This window comes from Nycticebus coucang, chromosome X, assembly GCF_027406575.1.
Source record: "Nycticebus coucang isolate mNycCou1 chromosome X, mNycCou1.pri, whole genome shotgun sequence".
In the NCBI taxonomy this organism is placed as follows: Eukaryota; Metazoa; Chordata; class Mammalia; order Primates; family Lorisidae; genus Nycticebus; species Nycticebus coucang.
In genome coordinates this window covers 143,015,136-143,039,053 of record NC_069804.1, presented here as the reverse complement: position 1 = coordinate 143,039,053, position 23,918 = coordinate 143,015,136, and the positions used below count along the sequence as shown (strand labels likewise).

Here is a 23,918-nt window from a genome sequence, read left to right as displayed (position 1 = left end):
TCTCTACTAAGATTGCTATTAACCTAGGCTGTACATCACTGATATTTCAAAGGCAGTAGTCAGAAAACTTTTTTCTGCAAAGAGCCAGATAGTAAATATTTTAGGCTTTTTTGTTCATATAGTCTCTTTTGCATGCTCTTCCTTTTATTTATTTATTTATTTTTTACTTATTTTTATTTTTTGAGACAGAATCTCGGTATGTCACCATTGGTAGAGTGCTGTGGTGTCACAGCTCCATAGCAACCCTAAACTCTTGGGCCTTAGAGATTCTCTTGCCTCAGCCTCCCAAGTAGCTGGGACTACAGGCGCCTGCCACAACGTCCGGCTATTTTTTTGTTATAGTTGTCATTGTTGTTTAGCTGGCCTGGGCTGGGTTCAAACCTGCCAGCCTGGGTGTATGCGGCCGGCGCTCTACCCACTGAGCTAGTGGTGCTGTCCTCTTCCTTTTATTTTCATTTATTTTTTTTATTAAATCATAGCTGTGTACATTAATGCAATCATGGGGCACCATGTGCTGGTTTTATATACAATTTGAAATATTTTCATCAAACTGGTTAACATAGCCTTCCTGGCATTTTCTTAGTTATTGTGTTAAGACATTTACATTTTACATTTACTAAGTTTCACATGTACCCTTGTAAGATGCAACGTAGGTGTGGTCCCAGCAATTACCCTCCCTCCATCCATTCTCCCCCCTCCCCTCCCCTCCCTTTCCCCATATTCTTAGGTTATAACTGGGTTATAGCTTTCATATGAAAGTCATAAATTATTTTCATAGTAGGGCTGAGTACATTGGATACTTTTTCTTCCATTCTTGAGATACTCTGCTATGAAGAATATGTTTCAGCTCAATCCATGTAAACATGAAAGAGGTAAAGTCTCCATCTTTCTTTAAGGCTGCATAATATTCCTTTTATTTTTATTATTTTTTTCTTTTCTTTTTTTATTGTTAAATTATAGCTGTGTACACTAGTGCAATCGCCTGTACCCATTCTAAGATGCACCATAGATGTGGCCCCACCCATTACCCTCCCTCCACCAAAACCTCCTCCCTCCCTTCCCCTTCCTTGGCCCTTTCCCCATAGTCTTGTGCAATAGTTGGGTTATAGTCTTCATGTGAAAGCTATAATTTAGCTTCATAGTAGGGGCTGAGTACATTGGATACTTTTTCTTCCATTCTTGAGATACTTTGCTATGAAGAATATGTTTCGGCTCAATCCATGTAAATGTGAAAGAGGTAAAGTCTCCATCTTTCTTTAAGGCTGCATAATATTCCTTTTATTTTTAATACAACCCTTTAAAATATAAAGACCATTCTTAGCTTGGGAACTTTACAAAAATAAACTGCTGCTGACTCCTACTGTAAGGCTATAACAAAACTATAGTGTCACATGTCTTACAATAGCTACCATCTAAGAAATACTGAGCCCCAGAATGTAGTTGTGGTAAAATTCAGGTTATCAAGTCTTTTGTACAACTCCATTGCCTTGCATGTAACGTTTATGATTAAAAAAGGAAATTAATTTTAAAAGTCTTCAATTTTGACTAGTACAGGTCAGATATATGAAGACCATTTGTTAATATCAACAATATTACAAATAGCAGCACCTTTCATTTTGAATGCTACTACCTTCCAGCTCATGGTACCCCATCCCCTCCGCCGCTATTTTATCAATGGGACATCTGAAACTCAGATGCTAAACAGCTTGCTAGGCTCACCCAGTTAGTCAGTAGCAGAGAGGGACAAGAGAAATAAAAGAGGCCAGATCTAGGAGGACAAAAAAATTTGGCCTGAAGAAGAAAGAAGGTTCAACAATCAACAAACCACCCAGTTTCAGAAAGTTGGTAAAGCCTATATCAAATGTAGCATTAATTCACCAACCTGGGCAGTAACTATTTTATCTCCACTGGTAGCACTTGCCAAATCAAGAGAAGGCTGAGAATCTTTAACTGTACTCTCTGAAGCCATGTTTGTAGTTAGGAGTGAATCAGACGTAATATTCTCTTTTGGAACTGCAACGATAATAATAGAAACAACAACAATAACTAGTATTTATTTGGGACCTTATACATACCTTAAAAAGTACTTCAACTTTTATTGTTTGATTCTTATAACAATACTGTGAGGAAAGTGGCCTGATAATTCTTGTTCTAGTTTTCTACATGGGGAAACCATGGTTCAAACAAGTTATTTCACTTCCCCAAGACTGTACAACTCATACATAGAAAGATGCAGGACCTGAATCTAAGACCAAAGTCTCCAAATTTCATATTCTTTTTCACCATGCCACATTGCACCTTAGATGGCAAAAGATTTGAAAGTTTAAGTCTGTTGAAACATTCAATTCTAGTACTGTAACTTGTCACCATTGTAAACATTTTCACTTTTTGTGTATTACTAAGGAAATAATTTTTATAATTTGGTAATCAGCATGGTTTTACATAGCATAAACTGAAACAAAAGCAGAATGTTAAACAGTTTAGACTGCAACATCTCCCCACAAAAAGTTATTTCTCAATACTTGCCATCTAGATCAGGTGTTTTAAGAGCCTCAAACTCCGATTCGCTTTTCTTTTTTCTTGGGGGTGGAGCAGGCCGAGATGGAGGTGGGGGTCTAGGAGGTGGGAGGTTTGTTGGAGGAGGAGGGCGTGCTGGAACAGGCTTCTTTGTACTAGCCACTATATCAGGTTCTGGAGTAAGGTGTCTTGGAGGTTTGGCTGGAGCCACTTCTTCCAAGGCACCCAAATCTTTAGTGGATAAGGTGTTTGAAGACACAGGTTCTAGAACATTACTTTGTTTGACTTCCATTGCTTCCTTGTTCAATACTTCTGTTTCAGGTTCAGGTACATTAAGCTGCTCAGTTGAACTTCTTTTGGTTAATTTAGTGGTTTCATCTACTGGCTTGTCACAGGTATCATCAGAAGTAACACTTTTTGATTCTAATTCAGTTTGTTCAAATGCATTCTGACTCTCTGCCTTTTTGGATTCTTCTTGCAGTGCTTGATCTCTGGTTACCAGTCCAGGCATATTGCTAAGATCTGTTCTAGCCACAATAGGACCGGCAGTAGCCTGATCAGAGAGTTCTTTTCCTTTGGAATCCAAAGAGTCATCTTCAAACTGTAGTACTTTCTGACTCTCTTTGATAATACTTTCAATAATCTGATGGAAGGTTAAAAATCAGTTTTTAAAAATGAAGCTATTTACAAGAACATAATAATAGTTAATCATTTATATAGTACTTAGTATGAGCCAGGCAATGTTTTTAACCCAAACTTTATGTTTTACTATTTATAATAACTTTGTAAGATTCTATTCCTACTGTCATCATTTTACAAATGAGGAAAACAAGGCATAGACGATCAAGTAATTTGTCCAATGATAGTAAAGTTAAAGCTGCTATAACCTAGGGAGTTTGGTTCTAGAATCCATACTCTTAACCATCATAACAGGGAATTTGTATTAGTACATACAGTCACAAAAGTTCAATCAACCCCATAAAATAAAGGTCAAACCTAAACCTTCATTAAGGTTCTTAATATCCTGATTCATTTACATACTTATGCCAAATTAGTTGCAATAACAGCCTGCTGGTTTGAGCCTACTTAACAAAACCATAAGAATCCAAATCTACCCAGGACAAGAATTAAAGTTGTTTAGCTCTGAAATCAAACCTATGACAGAAAAAGCCAGTAGATGCAGGGAGATTAACATTTTTACTTTTTAGAGATGGGGTCTTGTTCTGTCAGGCTGGAGTACAGGGGCATAGTCACAACTAACGTAGCATTGAATTCCTGGGCTCAAGTAACCCTTCCACTTCAGCTGCTTCTTAAGTAGCTGGGACTACAGGTGCTGGCCACCACACCTAAATTAAAACAATTTTTTTGAGTTGGGTGTTGCTATTTTGTGTAGGCTGGTCTTAAACTCCCAGTCTCAAGCAATCCTCCTGCTCCAACCTCTCAAGTTGCTAGGACGATAGGTGTGAGCCACTGAACCCAGCAGATTAACATTTTAAACAAACTATATCTAATCCTTTACTATTCATACTGATGGCAGAACTATGAAGAGTTCAAACACCCACTTACCTTGCCTTTCCCCCTTTTATTTCTTATCTGCAGCTGAAAAAATATAGGCAGGCTTTCTATGTCTTTTATCAACATTTATAAGAAAATATATTTTCTACCCACTCAGTCTTGTCATTACTAACAGATTAAATCTCCCAGCCCACTTATCCTGCCACCATGAATAACTTTTGCTTTTTCAATTTCTTGGCTCTGGAAAGTTAATGAGATGTGTTGCAAAACCATTTTTGATCTGATTTATAACAATTTCATGTTAACTTTAACTGAATATTACTTTTGTTCAATAATATTCATCCCTGATTTCCTACCATATTCCATATATTATTTTATCTCAATCTTTAAATTGGCTTTTTCTTTTTTGGGGACAGTCTCAATTCAGTCACCCTGGGGAAGTGCCATGGTGTCATAACTCACAGCAACCTCAAACTCTTGGGCTCAAGCAATCCTCTTGCCTCAGGCTCCTAAGTAGTTGGGACTATAGGCACCTGCTACTATGCCCAGCTAATTTTTCTATTTTTAGTAGAGATGGGGTCTCAGCCTCAGCCCCCCAGAATTCTAGGGTTATAGGCTTGAGACCAGGAGTTCAAGACCAGCCTACACAAAGGTTAACGGCCACAATCTTCGAATTGTTAACCTTGGAAATTATCTCACTTTTACCAGAGGAATATTAACTAGAGCTCATCTAATTTGTGAATTATATAGTTACTGAACACTGAGGACCTCAGTAATAACTAACAAAAGTCAGATGACAATAGGTTTAAGAATTTATTTATTTATTGTTGAGACAGAGTCTCACTTTGTCGTCCTGGGTAGAGTGCTGTGGCATCATAGCTCACAGCAACCTCAGACTCTTGGGCTCAAGTAATTCTCTTGCCTCAGCCTCCCAAGTAGCTGGGACAACAGGCGCCCTTTACAATGTCTGGTATTTTTAGAGATAGTGCTCTGGCTCAGGCTGGTCTCCAACCTGTAAGCTCAGGCAATCCACCTGCCTCGGCCTTCCAAGTGCTAGGATTACAGGCGTGAGCTACCACACCCGGCCTCAATAGGTTTAAGAATGAATAAGAAGTAGGCTCAGCACCTGTGGCTCAAGAGGCTAAGGTGCCAGCCACATACACCTGAGCTGGCGGGTTTGAATCCAGCCCAGGCCACCAAACAACAATGATGGCTGCAACCAAAAAATTAGCCAGACATGGCGGGTGCCTGCAGTCCCAGCTACTTATGAGGCAGAGGCAGGAGAATCACTTGAGCTCAGGAGTTGGAGGTTGCTGTGAGCTGTGACGCCACGACACTCTACCCAGGGTGACAGCTTGAGGCTCTGCCTCAAAAAAAAAAAAAAAAAAAAAAGAAAAAGAAAAAAGAAAATAAAACAATGAATAAGAAGTAAAGACATAGAGATAGTGAGTATGGTCTATGTTTTCCAAAAACTTGGCTATAAATGGAAGAGCTACAACAAAGCGAGCCAGTATTTTTATAAACTGAAGAAAAGGAGCCACTGGAAAGGAAGATAACAGAGCAATGTTCTAAAGAAATGAAAGAAGGCCTACTGTGTATTAGACCCAGTATATACATTCTCATTTAATTGTCACATAGGCCTTGTGAGGAATCTGTGTTATCTTTACTCTACAAAAGCAGAAATCTGAAGTAAAGGCATTAAGGATCTTGTCCAATATCCCACAGCTAGTAGGCTACACAGCCAAAATTAAGATCCAGAATTTTCTTTAAAATCCAGTGATCTTTGTATTATACCATGTTACTTGGGACAAGAAAAAAAATACCAAATCATCAGTGTTAGAGGACATGAAAAAGAGGTAAAAGATGAAAATAAATATGTCAGTAAGGGAATTACGAGATGATGGAAAGGAATGGACTCAGGCTTATTAGTCTCTAATGTCTACATGCAGATGGAAACAAGTTTATCTGCTGAAAGCTGGGGAGATGCAAGTAGGTACAGCAAGCACGAGAGTTTGAAATAATCACAATGTATAATGGAAAGGTACCATATAAAAAAATAAAAATAAATTTAAAAAAAGAGAAAAGTATCATAAGGGTCAAAATGAGGTCAAAGATCAGGTCTTTCCTAATCCCCTGAGAACAATCTCTCCATCCTCTGAACTTCTATCATTCCTATTACTCATTATAGTATGAACTATAATATAAATACAGGGCAGTATATGGCCTAGCTTGGCCTATTTTCTCCACACCAGATAATTAATTTCCGGAGAGCAAGGCCCAAGTTTTCTGCCTCTTGACATGCCCCTATGAAACCTATTTATGGTGCTGAGCTCTGTCATTTTTTTCTAGGTTTTAGGAGGCAGCAAAAAGGGAGAGAACAGTAGAACCAAGATCAATAAAGAGATTACTATGCTAAAAGCACTGTTTCAGAAAGCTCACTGCTTTCCCAATGATTATAAAATAAAAAGTGAACACTTTAGTATGGCATAAAACATTCCTATAATGTGACCTTAATTTCAGTTTTTTTTTATTAAATCATAGCTGTGTACATTAATGCATTTATGGGGTACAATGTGCTGGTTTTATATACAATTTGAAATACTTACAACAAAGTGGTGTATAAATGTCTTAACGCAATAATTAAGGAATCACTTCTCGGCCTTTTGGCTAAGATCAAGTGTCTTTAGTCTTCAGTCTTTAGACTCATCCTCAAACATTTTGGACACTCTATATCTCCATGTATTTGGGAATATCTTTTCTCTTTTTCTGTCTGTTTAAATTTTATCCACTCATCAAGAACCACTTCAGATGCTACTTCCTCGATGAAGTCACCCTCATTTCTACGCCTAAACAAGAGGTAAAGTCTCTTGTGTTCTGATAATAGTTTATAAGTTCATTTCAATATTTATTAGTTTTGTGTTTATCTATTTTCCCCTATTAAAATGTAAACTACTTGGCTTGATGCCTGTGGCTCAAACAGCTAAGGCGCCAGCCACATACACCTGAGCTGGCGGGTTTTAATCCAGCCCGGGCTTGCCACACAACAATAATAACTACAACCGAAAAATAGCCGGGCGTTGTGGCGGGCGCCTGTAGTCCCAGCTACTTGGGAGGTGGAGGCAAGAGAATCACTTGAGCCCAGGAGTTGGAGGTTGCTGTGAGCTGTGATGCCACAGCACTCTACCCAGGGCGACAGCTTAAGGCTCTGTCTCAAATAAAAAAAAAAAAAAAAAGTAAACTACTTGAGAGAAAGGACTCTTTCTTGGTCCACTGTATATCCCCAGTCTTTCTTATTAGTGTTTGATACTTAATTCAACTGAAAAGGCTAGAACTTAAAAAGTGACACCTAGAGTCTTAAGTCTCATTCTACTCCTCCACAGTGATTTTGCTCTACTTTCTCTTTAAAATCACCTTTTCTGCCATTAACTACAGATAGTTAACCATTTGTAATTTATCCTAAGGAAAAAAAAAACAACTTTTTTTTTGAGACATAGACTTGCTCTGTTGCCCAGGCTAGAGTGCCATGGCCTCAGCCTAGGTCACAGCAACCTCAAACTCCTGGGCTCAAGCAATCTTCCTACTCCACCCTCCCAAGTAGCTGGGGCTACAGGCTCGTGCCACCATGCCTAGCTAATTTTTCTATTTTAGTAGAGACATGGTCTTGCTTTGCTCAGGCTGGTCTCAAACTTCTAAGCTCAAGGGATCCTCCTGCCTAGACCTCCCAGAGTGCTAGGATTACAGGTGTGAGCCACCATGCCTGGCCAGAAAAAAATTCTTAAAAAGGGAATGAAAAGCTATTGGGGGAAAAAAATAGAAACATTAAAAAGTCTTCAACAATAAAAATGGCTAGATACATTGTAATACATTTAATTGATGGAAACTTAGTATTGAAATTGTATAGAAAAATGAGGAAAATTTAAAAATGGCAAAAGGTAGAATATAAAATTCTATCTATACTATAATTAGGCCAAAAAAAAAATGTAAATGGGTAAGAACCAGAAAGGAATGCTGAGAAATCAAGATAGCTGTTGCAGTGTAACTTTAGGCAAATTCTTGCTCATTACACCTTTTGAGGGTGGGACACAATTACAAGAGGGTCCTTATCTAACAAAAGTAATCAATGTAACCTGGTTCTCTGTACCCTCAATGAATCCCCAACAATAAAAAACAATAGTTCCATCCTATTAGGTACACTGACATACAATACCATTACTTCCAGAAAAAGGGAAACTTTTTCTTAAAAGTCTGATCAATATTAAAATATGTAGTATATTAAATTTCTAAATTCCTTAAGGGTACACAGTGGTTTTTCATTAGGGGTAATTTTGCCCTACAGCCCTCCATAGACATTTGGTGATGTCTGGAGACACATTTGGATGTCACAATTGGGGGGAACAATGTCAGAGATGCTATTGGCATTTAGTAAGTAGAAGCCTGAGATGATGCTAAATATCCTAGTATGCATACAACAGTCCCCTCTTTCTTCCATAACAAAGAATTATCCTGCCCAAAATGTTAAGAGTGCCTCCTCTATTGGAGAACTCTGGGGTAGAGAATGTTACATTTTCTTGGCCTCCTGAAACCCATTGGCTAGAACATTGCCTATGGCACAGAAAACACTCAAAACCTATATAAAAGGTCCAGGCAAGGTGGTGGCTGGTGTTTATAATCCTAGCACTTTGGGAGGCTGAAATGGGAGATCGTTTGAGGCCAGGATTTTGAGAATAGCCCAAGCAACACAGCAAGTCCCTGTCTCTATAAAAATAGAAAATAGAAAATTGAAAAATTAGCCTGGTATGGTAATGCACACCTGTAGTCCCAACTACTTGGAGGGTAGTGCACACCTGTAGTCCCAATTACTCACTGGAGCCCAGGACATTGAGGTTACAGTGAGCTATGTTGATGCCACTGCACTCTAGCCTGGGCAATAGAGTATGACCCTGTCTCTAAAAATAAAATGACCCCCTTCCAAAAACACCCAAGAAACTTATATAAATAAATGAACACACACTATCCTTCTCCCTGAGTTTTATCCTGATACTATGAAATCCCCATTTTCAAAATTGTATTGCACACGAACTTTATGGCCACCATGTATTTCTCTTGTGTTCAGTTTCTTATAGTAAACCCACCTCAGAAGGTACATAGCATATATCTATCTAGCCCAGACATTAGCCATGTACACAGTACCAGTTCTTTAAAAGGTATAAAACACACTATTAGAGTAAGAACTTCTTGTAATCTCTGTTTCCTAAAGACATCAAAATTTGCTGCACTAAGCTTTTCAATACTCATAACTGCTGCTGATAACCTCAAGAGTAGTTATGGCTGACTTTCTTCCCCTTACACAGCCTGAGTTGATCTGTGAAAATGGTTCACTATTCACTTGACCCAGAATACCCCACAAAGTAACACACGTGAAATTGCCCAAGTCATCAAGAATGTGCACATATGGAAAGCTACCAAATTTCTGAAAGACATCACTTAAAAGAAAATTGTGTACCATTCTGACATTATGATGGTGGAGTTGGTAGGTGTGCCCAAGCCAAACAGTGGGGCTGGACACAGGACTAGTGGCCCCCAAAGAGTGAATGTTTGCGGCACATTTAAAAAAAATGCAGAGTAATGCTAAACTTAAGGGTTCATATGTAGATTCTCTCGGCATTGAGCATATCGAGGTGAATAAAGCACCCAAGATGCATCACAGAACTTATAGAGCTTATGGTCAGATTAACCCATACATGAGCTCCCCTGCCACATCAAGATGATCCTTTCTAAAAAGGAACAAACTGCTCTAAAACCAGAAGAGGAGGCTGCACAGAAGAAAAAGATATCCCAGAAGAAACTGAAGAAACAAAAATTTATGGCACGAGAATGAACGCAACATAAAATAAAATCAAATAACAGTAAAAAGAAAAGAGTAGCTATGGCTTATTTTATTAAAAATATAAGCATAAAAATAAAAATATTTTACAAAATACTATTTCAAGGAGAAATCACCAATTATTAAGAATATTAAATGACTTCTAAAAAGCCTGATGTGTGTTCAATCACAAATTTGACGTATTCAAGAAACATTTACTGAACATCCACCATGTACAGAGCACTACGCTCAAGGAATATACAACATTTTTTGTTTTAAATATATCATACAAATATGCTGTCTGTTATAAACTAATATTGGCATTGTATCTTTCCAACCTTTTTAGACACATCTTGTTTCAATTCTTGTACAGTGGATTCACTTCCAACTTTGTTTGCAGTGTTCTCTGTTTCCTGTTTAAAAAAGAAAAGAAATAGAAACCAAATGATGACATCCTTTCTTTAAAAATATGCTTAAAAGGTTACAAAAGGGAAAATAATAGCATTAATAAATCAAAGGCTCATAAAAGGCTTAGATGTCTGTAAACTGATAGATGCCCAGAGATTTTATGCCATATGAGACAATGTGATTTGCATAAGAAAATTATCAATCAGCAATCTTCTATTATTCTGCAATAGGATATTTACCTTTAAATGTGAAATGTTTTAACATTAAAAAACTGTAATGGAAGATAAGAATGTCCAAGTACCTTTGCAGCTGAAAAGAATTAAGGATTTAAGCAAAGGGTTGAATCAGAATTGTTATTTTCCCCAAAGTATTGCTCCACAAATATGCATATATATAAAAAACACAGAAAACTACATTCAGAGAACAGTTTTCTCAAGATTCTACATGCTTTAGATTAAGGAAATAAAAACTTAACCAGATGTCAAATGAAGCCCCTACAATAGCAAGAGATGAAAGGTTAAACCCACCAAAAATACATATATATCTACGTATACATTTATATACACATACGTACATATATATATATATTTGGGAGGTTAGAAATGTATACTGCATTCCTGCTGGAAAAAAATCGAGGAAAATAAGACAATCATACATTCATAAATCTTTTTTTTATTAAATCATAGCTGTGTACATTAATGTGATCATGGGGCACCATACCCTGGTTTCACAGACCGTTTGAACATTTTCATCACACTGGTTAACATAGCCTTCCTGGCATTTTCTTAGTTATTGTGCTAAGACATTTACATTCCACATTTATTAAACTTCACATATACCCTTGTAAGATGCACCGCAGGTATAATCCCACCAATCCTCCTCCCTCTGCCCCCGTCCCCTCTCCCTCCCCTCCCTTTCCCCCTATTCTTAGGTTGTAACTGGGTTATAGCTTTCATGTGAAAACCATAAATTAGTTTCATAGGAGGGCTGAGTACATTGGATACTTTTTCTTCCGTTCTTGAGATACTTTACTAAGAAGAATATGTTCCAGCTCCATCCATGTAAACATGAAAGAGGTAAAGTCTCCATCTTTAAGGCTGCATAATATTCCATGGTGTACATATACCACAATTTATTAATCCATTCGTGGATTGATGGGCACTTGGGCTTTTTCCATGACTTAGCAATTATGAATAGGGCTGCAATAAACATTCTGGTACAAATATCTTTGTTAGGATGTGACTTTTGGTCTTCTGGGTATATGCCTACTAGAGGAATTATAGGATTGAATGGCAGATCTATTTTTAGATCACTAAGTGTTCTCCAAACATCTTTCCAAAAGGAATCTATTAATCTGCATTCCCACCAGCAGTGAATCTTAACACAGTATTGTGTTCAGTCTTAAGTTGTTTCCATATTTATAAAAGTACAACAATTTGAATTGCTACTACTGATACTGAGGAAAAAGTTAATAATTTTGATGCACATTACAGAGCTTTTTAGCGGAAGGTCACTATAACCAGTTTTGACAAATAAGGGACCCAAGGCACATTAAGTATTATGCAAGTGTCAGGATACAAACGTGATAGGCTCCATGATAAAATTACTCCACAGATTATTATAATGGTAAAGATTTAATGTGCTAGTGAAATTCCTGTAAGACTTGCACAATCTCCAATCTGGAAAGTTGTTTCATGGAATTCCTCCCCAAAGTTAGGGTAATAAAAACTATCAATCTATACAGATTCTTCTAGAGAAAAATTGTTTTGTGGAATCTTAAGTATTAGGTAAAATTCAAACTCTATCACAGCCCATGAGGATCTAATGAAACATGGCCCATCTGCATTTTTGATATATTCTATACTTCTCATCTCCTCCTCACATTAGTCCCCACAACTACGCTCTGGCCAGCTGGGTGGTTCCTTGTCATTAGGGTCACAACATAAGCACAATTTTATCAGAACACATTTCCCTAACCACCTTAAAATAGCCTTAATCTCCTTAATTTTCTGACACATTAACCTATTTTTCTTCCTTCCCTCTTATTACCATTTGAAATGACTTTGTTTACTTGCTGTTTTTTGGTTTCTTCCCTGTCACCCTAGAATGTAAGTAAGCTCCATGAGAGCAGGGACTTTGTCTTTTTTGTCTATCATTATTTACCTAGCCTTAAAATGGTGCCTGGCACTAAGTGTTTGCTGAATCAATTTTGAATAATGCATGCCCTGGTTTTTCTTTAGTTAATACACACACCTTAAGTTTATATAATATATATATTTTTTAACTGAATCCTGTTTTTAAACTAAAGAAAACCTAATCAAAACCAATTCGTAAACTAACCTTGTGCTGATCATCATTAAGAATAGTTGGTGCATATTACAATGTCAACTGTCCCACTAATTGGGTATTTTTGTCCAATCATCCTCCAATAACTGTTTATTAGTAGGAAAATTAGGAGCACTGTATATAACATAATTCTGTGGATATTTTCCTTAAATTAAGCTAAGTAAAAATACATTAATAATCCCTGGACATCAATTTGTTTTAATTAAGTACTTACAAAATTAACAGATTAACATTCTTACACTGACCAAAACTACCAGCGATTAGACTTCTATTTTTCTGTTTTACTTAGCTTTTTTTTTTGGCCAGGGCTGGGTTTGAACCCGCCATCTCCAGCATATGGGACCAGCGCCCTACCCCTTTGAGCCACAGGCATCACCCTCGGTAGAGTGTTGTGCCATCACAGCTCACAGCAAGCCCCAACTCCTGGTCTTAAGTGTTTCTCTTGCTTCAGCCTCCCAAGTAGCTGTGACTACAGGCACCCACCACAACGCCTGACTATATTTTGTTGCAGTTTGGCGGGGGACAGGTTCAAACCCACCACCCTCAGTATATGGGGCTGGCACCCTACCCACTGAGCCACAGGCACTGCCCCCCCCCCTTTTTTTTGAGAGAGGGTCTCTCTCTCTCTGTTACCTAGGCTAGAAGGTAGCGGAATCATCATTGCTTATAGCAACCTCAAACTCCTGGGCTTGAGCAATCCTCCTGCCTCAGCTTCCCTTTCAAGTAGCTGGGACTACAGATGCATACTACTATGCCAGCTGATTGCTAATTTTTCTATTTTTTGTAGAGACAGGGTCTCAAACTTCCGGGTTCAAGCAATTCTCCCACCTCGGCCTCCTAAAGTTCTAGGATTACCAGGCCTTATTTGGTCTTAACAAAACTCTTGGACTTTTAACTTCTGAAAGATAGCAACTCCTATAAAGTAAACTGCTGCTAAGTCATATGCTTAAAGAAGTGATAACGGCATGCACCAGAGGACCTGATCTCTAGAGAAGTTAATCAGAAGAATTCTTAGTAAAACCTGACTGAGTCAATATAGTTGACTATAATTCTTTCCCAGTCATGTATAAGGTCCAGGTATTTCTTCTAATACCTTGATCATAGCTTTGGGGACAAAGCAATGGAGGCCCAGCATGTGCCTGCATGACCAACTTGGCCATACTTAAGACTCCTTATTTATTATCTACTTTTGGAGATGGGCTGCCCCATTACTAAAATACAAGACTTATAGTGACTTGCCCACTATCAGGCCATTTCTCTAACCCCTACCGATCACAGCATCAAAAACTATGCTTCCTTAAAAGACATAGTATATTATTCAATTTTTAGCAATTCACATGCCAGTTACCTCCATCTGTGCTGGATATTATTTGTGTAAAAGTGATTTATACTCACAGAAATCTTCATTATTATTTTTTTTGTTTGTTTATGAGATTGGATCTAGCTCTTATTGCCCAGGCTAGAGTGCAATGCATCATCATAACTTATGGCAACCACAAACTCCTGAGCTCAATTGATCCTCTTGTCTCAGCCTCCTGAAAAGCTGAGATTATAGTGTGCACCACCACGCTTGGCTGATTTTTCTCTTTTTTTTGTAGAGATAAGGTCTCACTATGCTGCCCAGACTGGCCTAGAACTTCAGGTCTCAAGTGATCCTCTCACCTTGACTTCCCAAAGTGCTAGGATTACAGCTGTGAGCCATCATGCTTGGCCAGAAATCTTCATTATTAATTATAGAAAAATTCAGATCACTTCTAGTTTCTAGTATTAGGGGCAAAGCTATTAACAGCGACTACAGTAAAATTAAAAAAAAATTAGAAATATGACTTCTACTCTCTTGCTGAGGAAAAAAAAAAACCAACTCTTAAATGGCTGCCATATCCACCCATCCATTCCTTTCAACGCTATTCCCTTTGTCTTAACATTCTAATTGCCTCTTAACAGCTTTCTCTGCACTTAAGTCTCTTTCCTCCAAACTTTCTTCCACCCTTCCACCAGATTTCTTAATTCCCATCATCAAAAAAACCTTGGACAGCAGCTATAAGAAACACAAAAACTAACTTTTTAAAAAATTTCAAACTAATATGAGTGTACAAATGTTTAGGTTATACTGTTTTCAGTTCTAAGGTAAAGTTCAAATTGTAGTTGAGCTGAAGGGACCACAATTTATCAAAGAAAATGGTATCCAATGTGTATAAATAGAAGGTAAATACAATGGAACTGAAAAAAAGTACAGATCCAAGATTATACATACATATGCACACGTATATATTCATATACAATATGTATGCTATGAAAATAGTTTTGCTTGGTGACATACTTGTACATAAAATGGCTCTCAAAAAAATAAAATGTTACACAGAGGCATAATGTTTTAATACCAAATTCCTCTGCTGAGACTGATATTTATATACAGCCAGTCCCTGGGTTATAGATGAGAAATGTTCTTCAGACCATCTTTAGGTCAGATTTACATGTAATTCATACCCCTGATGAACAGCACATATACAGTAATAATACTATAAAGGCTCATATTACTGTGGTAATAATAATACAGTACAATACTGTAACAACAACAACAACAATAATAATACTGTACTGGAATAATAAGTTACAGAAACTAGTGTGCTTTTTCTTTTAATTCAAACAAAAAGAACATAAAAACTAACGCACACAAAAAGTTTAGATAGGACATGGAATAAATTTCAGAAAAGATTATTAAAGGCTAACACCTAATGTTGCATCAATTCTAATAATCAAAGCTAATAGGAATATTATGATTATTTTGATCTTCTAAGCAAATCAATAATAACCTTCCCATTTCATTAATTAATCCACTATGTTGCTTAGTAATAATTGATGCTTTCATTGAAGCACTGCCTTTCACATGTTTAATTATTCTCACTTAATCCTTTATAAGTTGAGCAATTGAAGTATAATGCTTTCCCAGTGAATGATGGCATATGGGCTTTCTCCAAATGTTTATTTTTACTTTAGTTTTCATTATAATCACCTTTCTCTTTGCTGCAGGCTCACCTGGATTTGCAATGGACTTTTGCTTCAGAGGCATGGTCATAAGGTAAACAGACTCACAAAATCAAATTAAAAAGTTAATATCAAAAGTGATGCTGTGTGTTAAGTGACCACATAAACAATGAGACTAGCCACGAGCATAAAGTTGCTGTACCAAGGAACTGCTGATGCCATGGTGGGTTTATTTATATGCACTGATAGATTAGCTCCTGAATTAGTAATTTAACTATAAATTACCCTTATGGGAAGCGTTGAGCACATGTTTGTAAGTATAGAATACTATAAATCGGGTTGTGTGTAACCCAGGGAATGCCTGCATAGTGATAGTACCAATATATGTGTCCACAAGAAGTACACATGTGTTTTGGTTACCCTTTTTGGTTACATTTTTAACATGCAAGTAATTGAAATTCCTTATTCAACTCACACAAAAACATATTGTACAGTGTTCTTTTATCTTACAAATTATAAACCAAATAAAAATTAGTGGAAATCTAAAAAATATAGCCCCTTCCTTATAGCATAATATATAGTTAGGAATTTCTAGAGTATCTAATTATACCCAGTAGGATACAGTGACAATATTATTAAGCAAAAATTAAATAAAAGAAAGCAAAAGCAAGAAAATGAAGAATTACATAAAAGAGAAAGCATGAATTTAAAAGTACACAATTACTAAAAACACAACTTTCAGAAAGCACAACTTACCGTGAATGTTGAAAGCTCAACTTCTCCTGGAGACCTGTTTAAAAATAAAAGGAAGGAGGTATTGAATAAGGTGAGAAGAGAAATACTACTACATTTTCTTTGACGCTACTGTGAAGGGAATTTTGTCTTTGATTATCTCCTCAACTTGGCTGTTGTTGGCATATACAAAGGCTACTGATTTGTGAACATTGATTTTATAATACTTATTATAGACAAGCCCATATTTTTTTCAAAAAAGGTATATATTTTGTGATTGAAGAGTTCTATTGTATACACATAGAAAACGTGAAAAACATAAAAAGCAGAGAAGAAAATTAAAAAGATTTATACATAATCTCACCAACTAAGAGATGTGAGTATGGTCTTCCTAGATAATACTACATATAATACTACAAATCAACATCCTTATAAATAAAAATTTGTGCACTTCTGTAATAAATTTCCTTAAAGTACATTTTTCTAGAAATAGAATTGTGGGTCAAAAGTATACTAACTTTCCAAAATTTGAGAAACTTTCAAATGGCCAACCAGGACAATTATACCAAATTTATACTCCCACTGCTCTATAAATGCCTGTTTCTTAACACCTCAGCCAAAAATGAGTGTTATTTTAAAAATTTTACCACTTGACTGGCAAAAGTATATCTCTCAATGTTGTTATAATTTGCACTTCCTTGGCTTCTAGTATGGATGAAAATTTTCTTATGTGTTAGACATGTACGTTGCTTCTGAAGAAAGATACTCATGTTTTCAGTTTATTTTTCTACTAGAGCAAAACTCTATTCTTAAACATAAACCTCTCTAGATATAATAATTTTAAAAGTATTTTTCACCAATTATTTTCACCTCTACCCTCATATTTTTTTCCCAAATAGGAAAATCTGACATCTGTCTCGAATTGGCCCTTATGGCCATTTATTATATATACTTCACGCTTATGAAGTAAGAAACAGGGTTTTTTTGTAGCGACAGAGTCTCACTTTATGGCCCTCAGTAGAGTGCCATGGCATCACACAGCTCACAGCAACCTCCAACTCCTGAGCTTAGGCGATTCTCTTGCCTCAGCCTCTCGAGTAGCTGGGACCACAGGCGCCTGCCAGAACGCCCAGCTATTTTTTGTTGCAGTTTGGCTGGGGCCGGGTTTGAGCCCACCACCCTCAGTATATGAGGCCAGCGCCCTACCGACTGAGTCATAGGTGCTGCCCAGTAAGAAACAATTTTAAATAATTAATATATCATTCCTAAATCTTTTTATAAAATAAAATTATTGTAGATAATACAAGTTTGGGTTGAAAAGTACCTTTAAAACCATCTAATAACATAGTATCTTTTTATAGACAAAGAAACTGAAGTCCTAAAAGATTGTGATTTCTCATGGTCATATTTAGGGATGGAACCAAGAAGCATGGAGTCCCATTACCATGTTTTTATATGGCAAATTGGGTAATGACATTTGAAATATAGAAATCCTTGACCTCTAATCAAAATTTAGTTTGATAAAAAATTACTTTAAAAAAAAGAAAAAAATTACTTTTGCATAACAGAAAATTAATCCCTTTATTCACCAAACATTTATGGAATACCTACCATGTACTGAGATTATAAATACAAAAATTATTTAGATTAGAATTCTATTTTGGAGGGGTTTTGTTGGGTTTCTTTCTTTTTTTTTTTTTAAGATAGTCTCACGCTCTGTCACCTTGGGTAGAGTGCCTTGGAATCATAGCTCACAGCAACCTCAAACTCTTGGGCTTTAGCAATCCTCTTGCCTTAACCTCCCCAGTAGCTGGGACTACAGGCATGTGCCACTACACCCAGCTAGTTTCTCTATTTTTAGTAGAGATAGGGGTCTCTTGTTTAGGCTGGTCTTAAACTCCTGAAGTCAAGCAATTCACCCACCTCAGCCTCCCAGAATACTAGGATTACAGGCATTAGCCACCACACCTGCTCTAGTTTTTTTTTTTTTTTTTCCTTTTTTGGGACAGGGTCTTGCTCTGTTACCCATGGCTAGAGTGCAGTGGTATCATCAAAGCTCACTGAAACTGCAAACTCCTGAGCTTAAGTGACCCTCTTTCCTCACCTCAGCCTCTCCAGTAGCTGACACTACAGGCACACACCATCGCATTGGCTAATTTTTCTATTTTTTGTAGACACAGGGGCTTCGGGGGTTTTGCTCTTGCTCAGGCTGGTATCAAATTCCTGGCTTCAAGCAACCCTTCTGCCTCAGCTTTGCAAAGTGCTAGAATTACAAGGTAAGAACAATGGCACCTGGCTTTGGAGGGGTTTTTAAAGTTTAGAAAAAAAATAAGTAGGTATCATAAAATAATGCCCACTTAATTGCAACATCTGATCAATATAAATGTGTTAACAAAGGACAATTTCCATAAATCAAATTTTTTATATGAGCAATTATTCAGCTCTTCTGACAAACCTATACTGCTATATAACAAAAATCCTGTTTATCCAGAGTTGATTAGGACCACGGCTATTGCAAACTCAGAAAAAGAAAGAAGAAAAAAGAGAGATGAACACAAATGAGTATCTTAAATAATACAAGTGCAATCGAAACAAAAATAGAAAAAAAAATCCTTGAGGCTCATGTTTCCATGTGGTACAAATTCTGAATGTCAATCACCTGCAACAAAAGCATAAAGGCAAGAGAAGATGGGATTAAAAAAGAATTAAACCGCATATGAAGTAGAGAAGGGAAGAAAATCTCCCTTTCCCACCACCTTCACATCTTCAGAAATGTGACCAGGCCTTTTAGCTGTCTGCCAAGAAGAAAAAAAAAAAAAAAGCCACATTTATCTCTTGTGTCATTGGTTTTCAAAAACAGTACTTTCTGGGTCTTAATTCACAGGATCTTAGTTATTGACTAATTGCTGACACACATGGAAATATTCCAGATTGGTTCTGGTGGAGCTTTACATATAACTAGATACAAACCATACAAATTTATTATTCTTTGAGAAACAAGGGGGCATAGTGAAAATAGGCTTTTGAGCAGGTAAACCTTGCTTGAATGTTTCTACCACTTACCCTATGTGTGACCAAATCATTTAACCATCCAATTTCTCTAAGCCTCAATCCTTTTCTCTGTAAAAGGGAGTAAAACCATCTACTTCCCAGGGCTGCTGTGAGGATTAAGTGAGAGAGTACAAGGGGCACAGATGGTAAGTGGCAGTTTCTTCAGCAGCTTTGAATTGCTGTAAATTTCTCAAAGGCACTTTGGCAGTCTGTCATTATTTGTGTGGGGATGTGCTAAGACCAATTTCTAGAACACAGAAAAGGTTTCCTACAGCTTGTCAAGCTTCAGCCCATTTAACAACAGGGAAGATGGGGACAGGGCAGATTATATTGAACTGGTGATTAAAATGAGATTCTGCTTATAACTGGGTACCATCATTAAACAAAAAAACTAGTGACAAAAGACACTCATATTTGAATTATATTTTAAACATTACAACGTTGTTAATGTTTTGATAAGTAGTAAAAAATTAAAAAATACTATAGCTTATTCTAGTCTATCAAGTCAAAAACTGTTGCTAACAGGGTAGTCTACTCTTTTGTGATAAAATTTTTTGATCTGTTTTTAGAACATTAACACCTAGTAAAAGTGAAAGCATATTTATGATTTGCAAAGCTGGCAACAATGATGTGTATCATGTGCCAAGATGAGAGAACATTTCACTGTAAGAAACAGCAAATCATTATTTATTATTATGTCTTATTATTTCTCCATGAAGCTTTCCAAAGGGGCCTTGCAAATAATAATAAAACAATGGCCATCATTTATTAAGCATATGCCATGTTTTAGCTTCTCTGGTCCTCACGGCTCTGGTCAGATTAAATCATTTAAATAACACAGTTAGTAAATATATAGTAGTAGGGCTAGAATTTGGCTCTAGGCAGTCTGACTCCAGAGCACATACTCTAAAGCACTTTGCAATGTTGCCTCCTCTCTGGGTAAGGTCTTAAAATAGCGGTTTCTCAATCTGTGGGTCGTGATCCCTTTGGGGGTCGAACGACCCTTTCACTGGGGTCTCCTAAGACCATCCTGCATATCAGATATTTACATTACGATTCATAACAGTAGCAACATTACAGTTATGAAGTAGCAAGGAAAATAATTTTATGGTTGGGGGTCACCACAACATGAGGAACTGTATTAAAGGGTTGTGGCATTAGGAAGGTTGAGAACCACTGTTTTAAAAGATAACGGTTATGAAAAGATTGTAACTGGTGCTATGTATGAGCACCAAAGTAAAGGTAATTAGTGCTGCTTTCTAAGTTGGACTAAACTGATTAAGTCAAAGGCTCTGAATCCTGACCTGCCTTTAGCAACCATAATTAACGCCTAATTCCTTTGGCACTGCCAGGGAATGAAATAATTAAATATTCCATATGTAAAATTTACAAAGAGATGAAGCTTTTTTGTGTGTGTCACGCTCTTGATAATATCTTAACAATTTTTGAATTTAAAATTTCAAAAGCAGCTTATAAGTAAGTACATAAATATAAGCCTTTGCAGTTTCAGTAATCTTCCCCTTGAAAATATCTTCTTAAATAAAGGATATACAATTTTTCCTTTCTTAATTATCTTGTTCAAATACTACACTGTATTTTAATACAACAATGCCCTCCAGGGACCCTAAAGTGCAGGGGATTTATTTGCTTTCACACTAAGGGATCCTAGACTACTATGCTTGGAATGTCTGTTTTATAGTTTTGGGTTTTCTTCTTCACTTTAAGTGGTCACTTCTTACAGCTGGCCAAGAGCCTGACTTTAAAACCTTTCCTCCCTCCCTTCTAATTCTTGCTTCTAATCTGGATTGAGCTGGGAAACCAGATTAAAAAAAAAAAGAAAGAAATCATATGGTAAAGGAAGAATCTAGAGATTCTAGAGGTCTATGCATGAGACTTTATGTACATTACTTTATTTTGGACTTTGTGGCACTTCTTTGGTTGTTCTGAGGCTTTTTAAAGTGCTTATTTCTTGTTTTCAGCTGTTTGCATCTGAGAACTGTCATTACCAAAAAAGTGGCCACCAGATATATGGGGTGTTACTAATCTTTGGTATCCTAGACAACTCAACTCTTCTCTGTCACCCAGTCTGTCTCTAATATCAAAGTACAGATAATAACATCAGACTATCCCAGTGTTTATGTGCTTAAACAACTATTCATGTTTAAGGTTGGGAATAGGAGGAAGACATGGGAGATAAGATGTTAAGAAAATTAAGTTAACTTGCTCTCCCACCAACTAGCTCCAAGATCTTAAACAAGGATTTAGAGTTCCCTAATTTTAGGAAATTTTATCTTAATACCCCTCATTAGTTTGGGAGTAAGGATATAATTTATACTATGAATAATGATCTTAATTTTATATATGAAACATGGACATAATCTGACATATACACCCACATATACCCAGAGACGTCCAGTAATACTTTTGCTATATCTAGTTAACTAAAAAAATTTTCTTAAAGATATTCTGAAAAAAATAGGGCAAATCAGATTTCACCTTTTAAAATACCAAGATCAGTAATTTTTCCCAAAAAAGTCCAAATGCCTACATAAAATAACTTTATTATGGTGGGACAAGGTGGCTCACACCTGTAATCCTAGCACCCAGGGAGGCAAAGGCTGAACAATCACTTGAACTCAGGAGTTGAGACCAGTCTGAGCAAAGGAGACCCTTTTCTATACTAAAAATAGAAAAAATCAGCCAGGCGTGGTGGTAGGCACCTGTAGCCCCAGCTACTCGGGAGGCTGAGGCTAGGAATTTAAGGTTGATGTGAGCTAGGGTGAGGCCATGGCATTTTAGCAGGGGCAACGGAGGGAGACTCTATCTCAAAAAACAAACAAACAACAACAACAAAAAACAACAAAAACACCTTTTTGACACCCAACATAAGTGGAATATCTATTGGAAAACCGTGAAGTTACATAAGACAAATTAAAATACTGGTAGTAGACCCTACTTTAAAGAAAACCTAACAAACCAAAATGAGAGAATCAAAAGTTCATCTTTCATTTCAAAAGGTTTCATCATGGGGTACTTTTAAATCAAATATTTTTGATGCATTTAAATGCTTAATTAACAAAGCTTTATTTTAATAACAAATGTGCTTCTAACAAAGTTGAGCAAAATATAATTTGAAAGAGCTAAGCTTCCTTTGTAACATAGTAGCAAGAATAAAAGCACAAAACAAAAAACTTCCAACATTCTAATACTAATTGCAAACACAATCTTTAAATATCTAAAAAATTTATAATTGACAAATAATAATTGTACATATTCATGGAGCACAATGAGATGTTTGATATATGTATACATCGTGGAATAACTAAATCAAGCTAATTAATATACTCTTCACCTCACATACTGATCACTTTTTGCAGTGAGAATATCCAAAAATTACTCTAAGCAATTCTGAAATACACACAAGAATTATTAACTATAGATACTATGCCATGCAATAGATCTCCAGAACTTATTCTTCTTGTTTAACTAAAACTTCATATCCTTTGACCAGTATCTCCCCATTTCCTGGCTCTCTCTCTATTCCCCTTTGCCTCTAGTAATCACCATTCTACTCTCTGCTTCTATCAGTTTGATATTTTTAAATTCCACATATAAGTGAGATCATGTAGTATTTGTTTTTCTATGTCTGGCTTATTTCACTCAACAAAACATAGGTTCATCCATGTTGTTGCAAATGACTGGATTTCAGTCTTTTTTTAAGGCTGAATAGTATTCCATTATGTGTATATACCTCATTTTCTTTATCCATTCATCTGTTGATGGACACTAAGGCTAATTCCCTATCTTGGCTATTGTGAATAATGCTGTAATGAATGTGGGCATGCAAGTATCTCTTCAACATATTGATTGTATTTCCACTGGCTGTATATCCAGTAGGGGGACTGCCAGAATATATGGAGTTCTACCTTTAGTTTTTTGAGGAACCTTCATAGTTATTTTCCGGGTGGCGCCTGTGGCTCAAGGAGTAGGGCACCGGTCCCATATGCCAGAGGTGGCGGGTTCAAACCCAGCCCCAGCCAATAACAAAAAAAAGAAAGAAACTGCCATAGTTATTTGTCATAATGATGTTACTAATTCACATTACTACCACAGTGTATAGGGTTCTCTTTCCTTCACATTCTCACCAGCATTACTTTTTTGTCTTTTTAATAGTAGCCAGAGCCAGGAACAGTGGCTCATGGCTCACGCCTGTAATCCCAAGTACTCAGGAGGCTGAAGCAGGAGGATGGCTTGAAGCCTGGAGTTCAAGATTGGCCTGGGCAACATAGTGAAACCCTGTCTCTAAATAAATGAAGAAAAATTGGTTGGACATGGTGACACATGCCCATAGTCCCAGCCACTAGGGAGACTGAGGCAAGAGGATTGCTTGAATCTAGGAGTTTGAGGGTGCAGTGAGCTATGACTGTGCTACTGCACTCCAGCGTAGGCAACAAAGGGAGACCCTGCCTCAAAAAATAATAACAGCTATCCCAATGGGTAA

General features: G+C 36.8%; 1 protein-coding gene across 1 annotated transcript in view; it reads right to left on the bottom strand.

The window, feature by feature from the left end:
* The window catches only part of WDR44 (WD repeat domain 44), a 95,725-nt gene that overhangs the window by 47,632 nt on the left and 24,175 nt on the right, over positions 1–23,918 (bottom strand). The window contains exons 2-5 of the mRNA XM_053580312.1: positions 16,391–16,424; positions 10,234–10,308; positions 2,527–3,160; positions 1,883–2,013 (exon numbers count right to left, since the gene is read on the bottom strand). Coding sequence (XP_053436287.1) covers positions 1,883–2,013; positions 2,527–3,160; positions 10,234–10,308; positions 16,391–16,424 — 874 coding nt within the window. The remainder of the gene's footprint in view (positions 1–1,882; positions 2,014–2,526; positions 3,161–10,233; positions 10,309–16,390; positions 16,425–23,918) is intronic.